Raw genomic sequence first — 15,295 nt, forward strand, 5'->3', positions numbered from 1 at the left:
CGTCACCAATGTGTGTGAATGGGTGGATGACTGAATGTAGTGTAAAGCACTTTGGGGTCCATGGGGGCAAGTAAAGCGCTATACAAATACAGGCAATTTACCATTTTACTATCTCCCAGAATATAATTCTCTACTATACAGAACTGGATCCAGAGTTATTTGAGAAGTACTGAAGAACAACTTATTAATTATCAGCTACTTTCATATCTGTGAAAGCTTTTGTTCCTGTACTGGAACATAAGATTGATTTTGTATACAGTTTATGATAATATATTAATTAATATATCCTTATTTTATCAAAATATTTCAAGTAAGTGAAATTCTTACTTCCATCCACTACAGTGATGACTTTTGATATTAAAGAATATCTTATAGTAGCATACACGTGAGTGGGTCCTTGTAACTAAGGGCAAGTCAAAATCCAGTTCACTTATTCTAACACTAGAGGGTTCATTGAACAACAAGGGAGAAGAGGGGTCAAGAAATGCTTTGTCCATGACGAAACACATAAATAATCCATTTTAATTTAAACCGGATGGACTGTAAATCTGTAAAATTGGCACAATAACTACACATGATTTTAATTTCAAATGTTACTGTTTGTTTGGATGAGTCTAAAGGACTGAGCTTTAATTATTTCTGCAAAGATCTTAAAGAATACTTTACTACTGTGGCTCTTGATGTGAATATATAAGTATATTATTCTATGAATTTATGACTGCATGAATGTGCTACTGCTGCATATTTTTCTAAATGACAATTTTTGGTTCTGAAATGCAATATAACATTTATTTTGGATGCTTCAATTCCTAACCTTGACATGACTATTTGTGCGTGCGCACTCCAAATACTGGACTAGTCTAACCCTTTCGTCTCATGTTCACATTGAGCATTTGATGTAATATCATCTAAATGTTTCGAAACAAAAATCTAGCTTCATCTCTTTAGAGACTGACTAAAATCAAATTGCTGACTATAGCGTCACATTTTTGTCAGTAAAGCTGATTAAATGAAACCTGTGCCTGAGCCTTTTTGTTGATTACATTTCTTCATCCCCTCAAGCATTACTCCCACCAACGTCAAAGCCCTGGGTACCTGCAGTTCTTCTTTCCAGCAGCTGATTTTACTAACATTTATTCAGCCACAGAGGAATGCATAATCACTGAAATCAGCTCTGGTGGTGATTGGATGGTATGAAAACCTGTCGACTCTCCAGTCTTCACAGCAAATGGTAATGAACAATTGCACTTTGTTGATCTATGCTTCTGTTTCTTGCCGTTTATGTGATGTTTTTTCCTTTGTGATTCACATTTGATTGCTTTTTGTGTGAAATGTGCCGTATGAAAAAGCTGTTAATACATTCAGGCATACAAATGAGCAAATACTTCTGTCTTGATGTTAGAAGTATCTGGGACTTTTAACTGGACTTCACATTGTTTAGCTAAAAAACAAACAAAGAAGCAAAAAGAAAAGAACTATGGCAGCCATGCTAAACTAAATACTTTAAAGCAGAGAGCTTTAAAGCAGAAGCGATATAATGTAACTCTTTATCTCTATCACTAGATGGAGCTCAGGATCTTTTATTTTTTATAGCTTTCCAGAGCACAACAATTTCCATATTATTTCCATATTATTCAACAGGACCAATATTAAGTAAACTATTAATTTATTAACAGTAAACTGAGGTACACTGTTTGGGGGGGGGGGGGGGGGGAGTCTTTGACTTCATGCTATCTCATTATAATAAAAACATCATATAAAATGAGAACCAGTGCAACAATATATAAGGAACGTAGTGGAATATATGATTTATATTGCCATGTAGGTCAGACATTCTAAGCTCCTCTGAGTCATGCCCTCATGCTTTGCTCCCTTTGCATGCTGGAGGCAGACATGAAGCTCAGCCTAAAACTCAGTGAGCATTTCTGCAAGAGGGAAAGATATTCCCTTTGGTTCTGCCCGACACGATGTGGCATCTGTGGGTTGTGTAACTCAAGTGGAAGGGAATTAAAAAGAAAAGCGGTTCAGCAGTCACCCGGAGTTCACGTGTCTCTCTGTGTTGCAGTGAATTTACACTTTGATGTTGGCACTCTGCAGCCACGCAAATGTCACTGCATGATTTAACTGTGGCAACTAATTGTCTTTTTACAATTGGATATATTATTAAGTACATATAATCAGTGTATTTGCAGTCAGATTTTGCTTCACTTGCAGTGCAAGATGGAAAACCCGGCACATTTCCCTAGTTTTTGATTATATGCCTTGCCAGCTTCATACCGTTAATACTGATAACAAAGCTGTTGCTTGTCCTTGGGAAACGGCTTCTGTTTAAATGTTGCTTAAAGTGCCAAGCCATAGCAGTGTGCAACATGGATCAAATGTGGTTTTTATTTATAACCAAGGTCCTTGCAAGGTTCACATTAACCCCTGAGTCTTTTTTACTGTACCTGCTGGGCCGTATTAAGCAGAGTCCAGTTAGAGCTGGATGTAATTTGCCAAAGCTCAAGCCCAGATGTCCAGATTTCTTGGACACATTAATTCATCAATCCAGACAAAGGGTCTAAGCAGTCTGTGCCGCATTAGCCACTGTCTCGTAACTCTCTTAAAACCTGGCTCCTGGGGTCAAACTTTTGAGCTTCTTGCCAATTAAGGGCAGTTGTATGGTAAGCAGATCCATTCCTCGTGTGCCCGGAGGAATCACTATGTCTTATTTCATTCTAATTCCACTTTCCATCATGTTTCTGGAGCAGGACATGATGGAAATGGCTTGTGACAGTTCTGACCCATTTGGAGGTCTTTCGACACAATATGAACGGGTGAACTCTTCCTCCCTCACTCACACTGGCCTTAATGTCCTTGGTGGCCACATTCAGATTTTCATCTTGAAGCCAACTTTATGGAAAATCTGCAGTGATTTCCTGCTTCCAAATCCGTCAGCCTAAAAGGGACATTTTCTGCAATGTGAAAATACTGGACAGCAGCTCGCATGAATTTTCAGAAAATCCAGAAAACATACCTGCTTCAGGCTATGCATGTGCCAGTTTTTAATGTATTTAATGTTTTTACGCTATGCCTACTTCTTCGTAATCTGTCATGGATCTTTAGTTACTTTCTTTGTTTCTTTTGACATCTGGACCAAGATTCTTATTTAGAACTTTCCCAGCTGGTGGCTAGATGTTTTCATATAAAGTGAAAACCCAATCAAAGTTATAAAGTTACTCTTTCTGGTTTATTTGGCTCAGGCTTTCGTCCAGATGTTCGGCAGAATTTTTTTTTTTTGTATGTGAACCTTTTGAACTGATTTTAACTGACTAACTGGTTCACCATAACTTACTGCTATTTAATATCAAACAGAACTTTGATGATGTTCCATAAGTATTTCGAAAAGGTGATTCCAGCTCAGTGTGATGTTGATTGGCTTGTAAGGATTATGTAGTCTAGTTCTTCATATGCGGATGAGTGGAAAAAAGCTTAAAATTCTTCCCAATCCCACTACAGTGCCACTGGATACATTTTAAAATGCTGTATTAAATTTAAAGAAAAGAAAAGAAATAGCTATAATTGCACAAAAATGGATCAATGGATAATTACAATTTTAAAATATGATTAAAAGGCATGCTCGAATGCTCAAATGGCAGAAAATATGTGAACAAAAATGTAAAAAATCAACACAAACAGATCTGTTCCTTAGCTATGCTTACATGAAGCTAAATATATTGTTTCACATTAGTTTTATTCTATTTAGGCTTTTAAACCATTCTACAAACACCATGATCAGATTTAACAAACACAGACAAGTTTCAGACCCTTACATTAGTCTTTATCTCACCTAATCAGAAGAAAAACTGTACTGTATTAATAACTTAGTCTGCTAACTTTCAGACTGTATGTGTCCTATGTTGAATACGATTAAAGAATAGGAAATGTGTGGGAAAATAGACCTCTCTTTCTAAAATAAAAAAAGTTGTTTGTTTTTTTTGTTCACATATTCAACATTTGTACACGTGAAAACTGTTGGTCTGAAATCTTAATTCAGAATTGTTTAGGTAAGAATAAAAAAATGTGTGTATGTAACCACTTACAATGTGAAAATAATAATTTAATAATACCTCTTGCTAACACTAACTTCTAATAAATATGGACACTGTGTGAATAAATCAATAATATTGTAAACAACTGTATGATTATCATTTCTGTATGTTTCAGCATAGTTGTGCTAACAGGCAAAATTATAAATTAATATAACTGATAATTGCCAAAAAATATTGCAATTGTAAGTGTAATTGTCCATTTTGTTTTAGTACACATAACTGAAGTAAAACATTGACATTATGAGACCACTAACTATTGTAGAATATAGTTTCATGCTCACAAGTTATTTTTTCCAGTTGTTGATGCCTGCAAATATTTATCATCTAAAAATAAGTTTAATAATTGTAAAATTTTTAATTTAAAAATAACACATACTGAGAAGGCCACCCTAAAATCCCACTGCTTGGAAAAAATGAAAATCTGATTAGAAGAGATAGGGTGGAAAAATATAATATAATAACTGGGTGGGATTTTCAGATTCTTTTTAATGAGGCATCCACATCCCCCCTCTAGATAAACACCTGGTGCTTTGTTAGTCCGTCTGTTTTCCTGTGTGTGCTTGTTGTGCCTACCTTTGTTTCTTGGAAAGGTGTTTTGTTTTGACTATTTGAGCTAGCATTCTGGATTCTGTTTTTGCAGATTTTTCTACATTTGAATCGACTATTACATGGTCAATTTTTCTTCTGCATGCCTGCCTTCTGGATATAGGTTCTTTCTTTTTTTTACACTACTGCAAATGCAATAAGCCGCTAGTACAGCCCAACAACTGACTTATTTTCATGAAAGAAAAGAAGAACAACATGAACATGGCTGGTTCGCAACTCTTTTCTGTAATTGGTACACCAGGTGCAAAGGAGGGCTCTGGACGTAGTGTCGTAGCAATGAATTATGCAAAGGACAAGACCGTAGGCACCGCTACAAATCCCCCTTATCCCTATTCAACCATAATTCAGTCTACAACAAAAAAACAACATTGCTTAAGTACCTGAAATATTCCTAAATTAAATGAATTTTCCAATATAAAAATGCTACCGTCACTCACGTAAAAACCTATAATCTTCTTTGCACCCACTTTTGCAAGTGTACTGTATGTTCTTCCCCGCTCAGAGAAAAAAAAAATCTATGAATTTGTTCCAATGCTGGACTGTGCTGGGCCCAGAGTCATCAAGGTATAACCAAGTGGAAGAAATTATGGGTGGTCAAGGGTAGCAGTTGAAAAGGGTTGGGTGTACCCCCCTCCACTGAACTCCTGAACCTCTCCCCTACTCCTCATGGGGTAAACCGTTTAACACACACGCCATTCTCCAGCGGGTCAGGTCGAGGTCTCCAGCCTTTCACGCGTCGGCTGCTAATGAGGTTTCAAAATTCTCTGAGCAAGGTGAAAGGAGCCTGACCTACAGTCAAGAAACGGAGCTGTGGAGAGATGGCAGCGCTGTTGGTCAAATCACTTCTGACACAAAACCACAGAACAATGTGCAGTAGGAAGGCTCCGGGCATACACTGAGAGAAGTGATGCTAACTTAAATGTTTAATTTGACCTAAAATAATCATCTCTGGATTTGCAGGTGCTTTTGAGACTAAGTCCATTTTGATGTGTATGCAATGCGACATTTCTGAACATGAAAGCATTTACTAAATCTTTAGCCATGCTTTTAGCATTGGTGAAGTTACTACAGAAGATTTAATTTTTAAACTGTAGGAATTTGAATTATTTCCTGCGGGACTTTTTTCCCCCTTTCTTTTTAGGATAGCTCATTGTGAGCTCAAATAAATCCCATCAGAGTAGGACTTGTACCACTGAAGGTTAAATAACCCTTCTCTTACAGTTTTCTTTTTTCATAAAACACCCAGTCAGGCATTTTAAATGTTAGAATTCTCAACATAAAAACAGCACTCTATTGAGCAAAAACAGAAAGCAACAACTAAGCAGAAGTTTAGCTAAACTGGTTTCAATCTGGCTTGTAAACCAAATAAATGATTTTTTATGAGTTTTTATGAATCCGTTTTTTTGTCCTTTTAGGCTGCGTAACCCAGCAAAAAATATTGCCACAAATCCAAATATTGCATGCACAAGGGGAAAATGAAGCTTATGATGATTTGAACCTTGTATTTCAAAGGAATTAAAAACACTAACAGGTGGAATATTAAAGCAAAAAAAAGAGAGAGTGAGAAAAAGATCCTTTGCACCTACAGTGAGGGCATCCTGGGGCTCTGTTGTACTCTGATGAAACTCTTATCCTGATGAGAGTGGTCTCTTCCAGATTGCCAGTTCTCTGAATGATTTGTGAACATTATGTGAATCATATGCTAAAGATTTCTGTTTCATCTGATAATGCAGTGTGTCTGGATTAATGGCATCTCCACTAGAAGTTCCAGGAAGTTGTAAATACAATGGCTTAACAAAGATTTCCTGACAGCATGCTGTGGCCCAATCCCTTACTAAGAAACTTCTGTTAGCTTTTTCTTTAATCTTTCACCCATCTACATGCCTGCTCTGTCATGGGTAGATGGGGCCACCATGCAGTACACTTAAAAAACGATGTAGAACACAAACAAACCCCATGTTAGCTGTTGAATGTAAGCAAGCTAGCCATAGCAACAGCTTACTTGAGCTTTTCCTTTTCATTATGACTAAATGTCTCATGTATTACTAAGGTTTTGCTTTGGGTTTGTCAGCCATGACTTTAAAAAAAATATATCATCGGGGTAAAAACAAATGAAAGCTGAAGTTTTCTTACCTGCTCTTTTCGGCTGTTTTTCTCCCTCAGTGCACTAGCTTCCTTGTGGCAGTATGCCTTAGGTGTTTTCAAAAGTGTCACCTGGCTTAGCTTTCAAATTGTTTTTTTTATTTTATTTTATTTTTTACATTTACTCTAATAATTTATGTTATTGGGCAATTTTTGAAAGGCAAATAAGTATCAAACATAATGTTAACCTAAAATACCACATTTTGCTTTTCTCAATTAATATTTAATTTTAATAAGAATTGTATCTAATGCTAGGAAAAAGTAATCCTCGGCATTTCAAGTGACTAGGTTTTGAGTGATTTGACATTCTTTTAAATTGCAAAAGAAATAATAGTAAAGTAAAATATAAATATAAAAAGTATTATTTATATATATATATATATTAGTATATGAATATAAAATAGCTGTTTTTATGATTTTAACTAGCTATTATTCTTTTGCAATTTAAAAGAATATATATATATATATATAAAAATATATATTTACTTACAGCATTTATTTGTAGCTGCTTTTTACTTGATTAAATTAAATGCCAGCTGACTAGACTATTGCCACAGAGACACATTTTTATTACATGTAAACTTAAAAAATATCCTTAAAAAATGACTTAACCAGTAATTATCTGTCTGGCAGTGCAACAGCCAGAATCCACTCATGTTTGTGACACCACATATTTTTAGATAAACACTGTAAAACAGACATTAAAAATGCTGATGATATTTAAAATCAATAAATAATGAAAAAAAAAACCTTATCGACATTTTCTTTTTATTACAGATGTTTTTTTTTCTTTGTGTTTTTTTTTTTATTGAGGAGAGTCAAGTTGGGCTTTCCATTTTTAGAAAATAAACCAATGACAATATTACAAATAATGAAATTGTTACATCATTCACAGGGTTACAGTCAATATACATTTATACAGAAATACAGGATCTCCCACATCAGTCACAGTGGTCTGAACCAGCACTGGTCTATAACATAGGCTTTAACAGACCAGAGGAGCACACAGAGATACCCTGACTGCACTAACCAACAGCCAGAGTGGTAGTGGTGGAGTGAGAGACTGGGGTAGGGTGAGAGAAACAGAAGGCAACACAAGTGACAGGATGCCATACTGGAAGAAAAGCTTGTTGAACTGAGCGAAAGACTCAGGCCTGCTCTGGGCAGCAGCCAGCATTTGTCCATCAGCAGAAGCTTTCTGAAATGTCCTAAACACTGGTAATCTGGCTGCTGCAGCATTCGCAAACTACTTGGACCTGAAAATGTCACCCCAATGAGATACAATTGACCACCACGGCAGTAGAGGGCGCTCTGGTACTTCAGTCTGCAGCCATTAAAGAGGAGCCATTTTCTGCCACAACAGGAGCTAGACTTCAAGGTCTGACCAAACTCTAGTAAGGTGGCGTCCATATGCAGCCCAGTTGCTGGCACAGCTCGTGTTTATGCACACGGTCACGTAACTGTAACACTGAGGCTTAACGGTTTTTCTTCGTCCTTCAAAAAATTGGCACACGGTGAGGACAGAGCTGAGTGGTTTTACTTTTCTTCACAGATGTAAAAGGAGAAAGTACAAGATGTTTCTCTGAAAAATGCAGAGACAAAATGTGTGAAACCATCACTGGCATCACCACCACACTGCATCTACTTTACTACCCAGAGGAAAACAAGGGAAACTGGAGCCTGCATGTGTAGATGCCGTATTTTTGCTGCGGTAAGACTACACCTGTTGAGGTACTCATACATGCTGTTTTTTGGGGGGGAGGTGAATGGTAAAAAGCAACTGCTCTGAAAGAAAAAATAAGCAAGTGAATAAAATAAAGAGCACAAAGACCCTTCTGTATTTACAAGTCATCAAATTTCCAAGTGATTGAATATTGTGATATATACTACTGCACTTCTGAACTGTGAAAACCATTTACAAAAATGGAAAAGTAATTTCATTTAAATGAAATATTCAGTCTGATTTCAGAGGCAATAAAAGAATAATCACATTGAGTGAAAATTCTTTTAGAAACATGCCTGTCATAAAAACTGCACTAGCTGAATCACTAATTCATTTTCTATACATTTTTCAATAGCCTAGAAGTTGAACATAGAGCTCGCTGGTCACTGCTCTGATCTGCAACAATATTTTTTTTGTGCCACGAGAATCATAAGATACATAGAGCAGACACTTCATGCTGCATTTCCAAACACTCCAAATTCAAACAAAATATTTAATCTCCAATATATGAAATGAAAAATAAAATAAAACCAAACTTTCAGAAAAAGAATTCTCTAAGCTGCAAGAAGTACAGACAGTATGGACCAAAAGAAATTTGAATAATTTCAGCACTATTCCACCACTGCGGCATGTCCGCCCACCCTGTTTTAGGTACTTCCTTGAAGCTAACGTCAAGGATAATTGCTTGATTAATAACTCACAGTCTTGGCAGCATCCAAGGACAAGCATCTGAATGAGCTTTAATGGGGCTGGAGCGAAACCTCACCAGCCTTGTGTATACTCGAGTCTAATTTCTTAAGTGTTTTTCCTGACGACAGCATATTTGCTGTACCATGAGAGCGTACAGCCTCAACTAAATAAAACTGATGAGCTGTTAAGTATTGGGAAATGGAAAGGGAAGATAATCAAAACTCAGGAAAAAAAAAAAAAAGAAGACTACATGTTGGCATCAGTGGCATTTAGGTCACAGCATCACTTCTCACTCACTTCTCAGCTATGACTTAACAGCTCATGAGTCTCCTCCTTCAGTTTCATATGTTATGAAAAGCTTCCAGGGAAATATTTGTTCGATGTGTTGTACCGCAGATGAAAATAACCAAGCAGAGCGTAGGGCAGAAAAAGAATGAAAATCCCACCATCCACTGTTGGCCTTAAATTCTCTGGACAGGCAGGGATAATGAAAGGTAGAACAACAGTGGAGCAGTAACTGAGGTTTCTCACTTTCTTTAAGAGGGGCTTTGGTGCTAAAGCTGTCTTGGGAACTCCTGTCTACATCTGAGGATTTGGTGCAAGCAAACATGGAAGCATTGTCCGGTCCCGAGGAATCTTTCTCTCATACTCAGTGGCATGCAGCATTAGGACAAGACATGACACAACTGCTCCACTCATGAGTGGCAGTTCGCCTGCTGCTGTAGATTCTTTTAAAATCGCCGAGATGAAACCGGACAACTGTTGGAAGCCGACTGTGTGGAGATCAGTGGAAGCGGCAGACAGGTGGCCCACAGGCATGTCTGTGATCAAGAGGACGGGGAAGGAATCAGTGCCTGGACAGAGCAGCAGTGATCAGGGTGCGGCTGCCCCGCTGTGACCAGACACATCTGACCGATGGCTCACAGCTGGACATCCATGTCTGGCTGTCAGGTCTCAGAGCGCAGCTCAGTGGGAGCTCTCCACTGCTGATAACATTTAGTGGCTGTGTACATAAACCCCTGTCTGATTCAACATTCACCATCGCTGGAGAATGACTGCATTGCTACACACTCCATCTTTCCCCCCCATAACCCTTCCAACAGGTTACTGACCACAACACAAACAATGACTGAGTGCTCTGAACTCATTAGACAGTACCTTTCACAGGAAACCATAAAATAAATGCATATACTGTCTATTAAATAAAGCCAAGGCCTGTTACATGAAATTGCCATTTATCTACATGGTTTTGTGCACCAACATGATTCAAAAATAATTTCAAAGCATTTATGGAAGATCCAGAGTGTTTTGTTGGAGTCACACAGTAGACTCAGTGCAGAAAAAAAAATCTTAAAGTAATAATAGCAGTTCATTGATACCAATAGAGAAATTAATACAACGCATTGCATGTTTTTCCATTCAGTCAACATCTCGCTGAAAAGTCCATTCACGAGTGGGATTGTGTGCGCGAGGAAGAAAAATGTACAAATTTGTTTAGAAAAGGAAAACTGGCAGAAGAAGACCGAATATAATGCAGACGCATTACACTCTGTAAAGTGTGTCAAATCTAAGCTCTTACCAAACAGAGTTCTAGTAATTGCAGCAAATCAAAGCACTGTGAAATTAACCACTCACTCAGCATGCTATCAAACAAGTCCCGACATTTCGGGAGCGACTGCTTCTTTGTGCATGTGTTATGCATGTGCACATGCGGACACACAGCACCGGAGATGAACATGAGGGAGGAAGCTTTAACAGAGACTTAATGCACGTGGATTCTAATGTATAACCTGTCTCTTTTTGTATGACTACACAGGTATTCAGTTTGCTTAAAAAAAAAAAAAAATCAAGAAAATAAACTCAAGCCCACCGCCTTTGCAATCAGTTCTTCTGCTCCTGAACTGTTTAATTACAATAGCTATCTCTGAGTCATCATTTTATGGCAGGTCATGTGCATTTGATATGTACAGTACAGGATCATGATTGGGGTGCAAAATACTTCTATTTGGCAGGCTGTGAGGAAAAAAAAACACTTAAATTTTCTTTAGTGAGAGGAAGCATGGTGAGAGGGAGTCTTCATCACAAAATATCACACAATATAGAAAATTACTTGCAATGAGATTTTTTTTTTTTTTCCTTTTTCTTCAGTGTTGATTTCACTGTTTATCAGTCTGATTGAAAGTGGTTTTGACATTGTCTGTGGCAAAAGTTGTCTAGTTCACTCTTTTATATCATCTTTCCCGGGGAAACAGTTGGATGTACACATCGGATCACCTAGTCTCCTCCACACCTTGCCTTTCTGAAAACCACAGAGAATTTCTGTGTTTTTGAACAATGTCCAAAATTAAAAACAAAAACAAAAAAACAAAATCCAGGCCTTGTCGAGAGCAGTCTCCTCAACTCTTCCTTGTGTTCTTTTTTGTCGCCCTTTTAAAGGGTAGCTTTCCTACTCAGTTCATCTAGTGTTCAACCTTATATCATCTATAAATTTAGATAAACTCCTTTCCTTTTTCAGTTTTTCTTCTTTTTTTTTTTCTTTAAAAAATTCTTTAAAAAATTATCAGAACAAGCAAACCAAAAAAATAAAATAAAATAAAACAACAACATCAATGAAAAAAGGTGGAAGATTGAAAAAAATGCGCTGCTGGTCACGTCTAACCTCCCATGTTTCTGGCTCTAAAGGTGGTTTGGCTGTGGGCGGTCTGATGCTTCTTCACAAGGACTTTTGTATTCCTAACTCTCCACAGCTGATCCCAAGGATGGAGGAAGAGTCAGGGTAAGGGGATAGGAGGAGCACAGAGGGAAGTGGAAAAGGGAATGGGAGATGAATGGCAGTCTGGTGGGAAGACCAGACACATTGTCACATGGAAAAAAAAAGAAAAGAAAAAAAAACATCAACTCCATCCTCTGCACCCAGAGCCCTGCATCCCAACCGCCTTATTTTTCCCTCTGCTCCACTTGGGAGGGTCAAACCTCCACCGACTGGATCTGGTTCATCTGTGCCCGCATCATCTGGACACTATTCAAGATCTTCTTTTGATGGCCTGCTAACGTCACACCAACCCTCAGGATGTCACTGGAAGTACAGAAAGAAGCAGATGTTAGGCTGATGTTACCACAGGCTATAAAACAGTCTTTCACGACCTATTATTCCATCTATCTTTCAATCTTTCCATCCACCCACAATATGCATGTAAAAGACAAACGGGCATTTGCCAAAAAAGTCAGAAATTGGTAGCAACATATCCCCACATATCACAGTATAATATGACAGCATAAGACATGACACAAGCATTACAACTGAAAAAAACACATGTATGAAAAACGGTTTGACAGTAATCGAACGAAAGCATGAATGATTTTGACAAGACACAGTTGTGTGTCCATGCACTGAGGTTAGAAATAAAACAAAAATAAAGCTTGAACGTCAGTTGTTTTTTGTAAAGGAAGTCTTCTGGCTGTCTCTCACCACTAAATCGAATGTATACAATGCCAAAATCGCAACATGTTTTTCACTAAAGTCTACCATAGAGAACATCCGTTACAAAGATCACGAGTTCCCGCTGAAATATCCAGTCCCACATTGTCTCAAGGCTTCGGCCCCAAATATCGCTTGCTTATAATGTGTTTCTTACCCATAAAATAATTAGTTTTCTTTCTTCTACTGCTAAGTCTCAGCAGTAATCAAAGTTGTTGAATTACCCATTACCATCTGTTTTCTTCAAAAGAACTGAAGCTCAACATTTCTGTGAAACGATGTCAGGCATGTGATACTGTTATACACTGACAGCATTTTTTTTTATCAATTTCTCTACATGTGGCACTCTTAACAAGATTCTATTTTATATGTTTGGGGTAATTGTTCTCCTAGTATTTCATGAAACCGACCCCACATTCTGATGTTTCCTCTTAATCTTTAAAGTGAGGTCAAAGAGAGGCCTGCTGAACACATGGCAGAGAATAAAGGCTGATTTTATAGCTCTGAGCTATTGTGCCGATGGTTCAGCCTTGCAACTGCATTATTACAATCTGCTAATTGCATGCAGTGCTTGCGTCTTTTCGAACAGGCCAGAGGCAGAGTCTGGTGCTCGTTCAAGTTTTAGGTATATATGAGACTCAGCAAACCCACTTCTTGTGATCTTTTTTTCCCCTTTTTCCTTATCGTATCCAGAATACCAGCAATCATCAGCACTTACTCCATGGTCATCTGAGACACCACATCAAATGTAGTGAAGTCCGCATTGGCAAAGCTGTCTTTATACTGGCCCATCTTGATGGCATCCAGCCACTCATCCACAGTGCTGAAGCTGGAGAAGTCTGGGATGCTGCGGTCCAGGAGAGGGAGATGAACACTGAAGGGGACACAAGCAGGGCCCGTTAAGAACAACGATAATACAAAATGGCAGCTTGAACATCAAAGCCAGTCTAGACCACCTGGGTATGATTCAAAGATGAATTATTACATTACATTTTCAAAATTTGAGACGGAACTTCCAAAAATCCCACCGGCCTTATCCATGAACCAATATTTTCCAAAGTGATTCCTCATAAAGGGTATTTTCCAAATGAAGTGATAGGCTTCAGGGAGCCAATATATTCACTCAGTCTGTGTGGAAAATTTGGCCCTTGGTCCTGCAGTTCACCACAAACTAAACTACAGACGGGGATAATGGAAATCAGTAAACCCTGGCTCTCAAAGGAAACTAACACCCAGAGCAGAAACGCTTCAAATGTTTTGAAAATTTTGAAAGTGCTTCAATCGAGGATTTGCCTGAAGCATTCGTGGGAAGGATCTGATCTATCAAACCAAGGCTTTAATTTACATAACCGCTCGGCGCCATGGGGAAACAAGAGACAAAAGTTGACGGTGCTGTGGATGACACTGTAGCAAGAGGACGAATTTAGAGAGACAGAGTCTTTTTATGGAGAAAGACTCTGATGCTTATATTCTATCATTGACAAAATCTGTTTTTCACTCACCCTGAAGATAAAGGGGTCATCGCCTTCAGTGTGTTAGGATTACGGATCATCTTGTCAAGGTTGTTAACAATCTGGCTGAACTTGGGCCGGTTGTTGCGGTCCTTCTGCCAGCAGTCCAACATGAGCTGGTGAAGGGCACTGGGACAGTCCATGGGCGGGGGAAGCCGGTAGTCCTGCTCAATGGCATTAATGACCTGCAGGGGGAGACAAAGATTTCTAAGGGCCGCTATGAGGCTCTACAAGGAGGAAACTGATTTTTAGGGAGAAGAGATTTAAGAGCCAATTCTGGAAGATGTGAAGACATCTTTCCTTAATTATAAATAACAATATGATAGTTTAAAATACTGAATTACATGGGCTACATTTGAAAGTATGGATGTTTGTCTGACAATATATTATAATACATTACGTTATTAGATTGTTAATTGCAGCAGTGCTTTTGAAAATAAAATCATGTAAGGTAGGAAAAGGAAAAACAAAAAAGATTTACATTTTTACTTTTTGGTAAACTTTACATATATTTAGTGATATTTCTAAGACTTAGAGAAAAAGAAAAGTATCTTTGTTCAGAGTGCCAAAATAATGGCTCATAAAACTTTGAAAAGTTATAAGAAGCAGCTGCTTTTTATTGGGAAATTAAATCAATTTAATTTTTTAACGATGTAGTATCCCACGCCTAAAAAAAGAATTCTCAATATTTCCCTTACAAATACAGTTATTAATTATTATTATCTTAGCTTTATAGACTAATGCTCCATCCACAGTAAAAATTCATCACAGCCACATCTAACACAAGTAAATCCCGGCGCTGATGCTTTCATTTCTGATTAAATGAAAACATCAGTTAAGCAGTGAACTGCTACAGCCATTACTTTGTGCATTAGTGTGCAAAGTAATGGCTGAAATATTTAAATTACTTTTAATTACAGTTATTCCATATACCACCCACAATATGCATGTAAAAGACAAACGGGCATTTGCCAAAAAAGTCAGAAATTGGTAGCAACATATCCCCACATATCACAGTATAATATGACAGCATAAGACATGACACAAGCATTAC

The 15,295-nt window shown here is 37.8% G+C and overlaps 1 protein-coding gene across 4 annotated transcripts in view; it reads right to left on the minus strand.

The window, feature by feature from the left end:
* Positions 1-11,083: 11,083 nt before the first annotated feature.
* ephb2b (eph receptor B2b) overlaps positions 11,084-15,295 on the minus strand; it is a 120,198-nt gene continuing 115,986 nt past the window's right edge. For all 4 annotated transcript variants that reach the window (XM_005917861.3, XM_005917862.3, XM_014332257.2 and 1 more), the window contains exons 14-16: positions 14,233-14,426; positions 13,449-13,604; positions 11,084-12,328 (exon numbers count right to left, since the gene is read on the minus strand). In XM_005917861.3, the coding sequence (XP_005917923.1) occupies positions 12,220-12,328; positions 13,449-13,604; positions 14,233-14,426 (459 nt within the window). In that variant the 3' untranslated portion in view covers positions 11,084-12,219. The remainder of the gene's footprint in view (positions 12,329-13,448; positions 13,605-14,232; positions 14,427-15,295) is intronic.

This window comes from Haplochromis burtoni, unplaced genomic scaffold (assembly GCF_018398535.1).
Source record: "Haplochromis burtoni strain Fernald_Lab_line unplaced genomic scaffold, NCSU_Asbu1 Contig_26, whole genome shotgun sequence".
NCBI classification, from domain to species: domain Eukaryota; kingdom Metazoa; phylum Chordata; class Actinopteri; order Cichliformes; family Cichlidae; genus Haplochromis; species Haplochromis burtoni.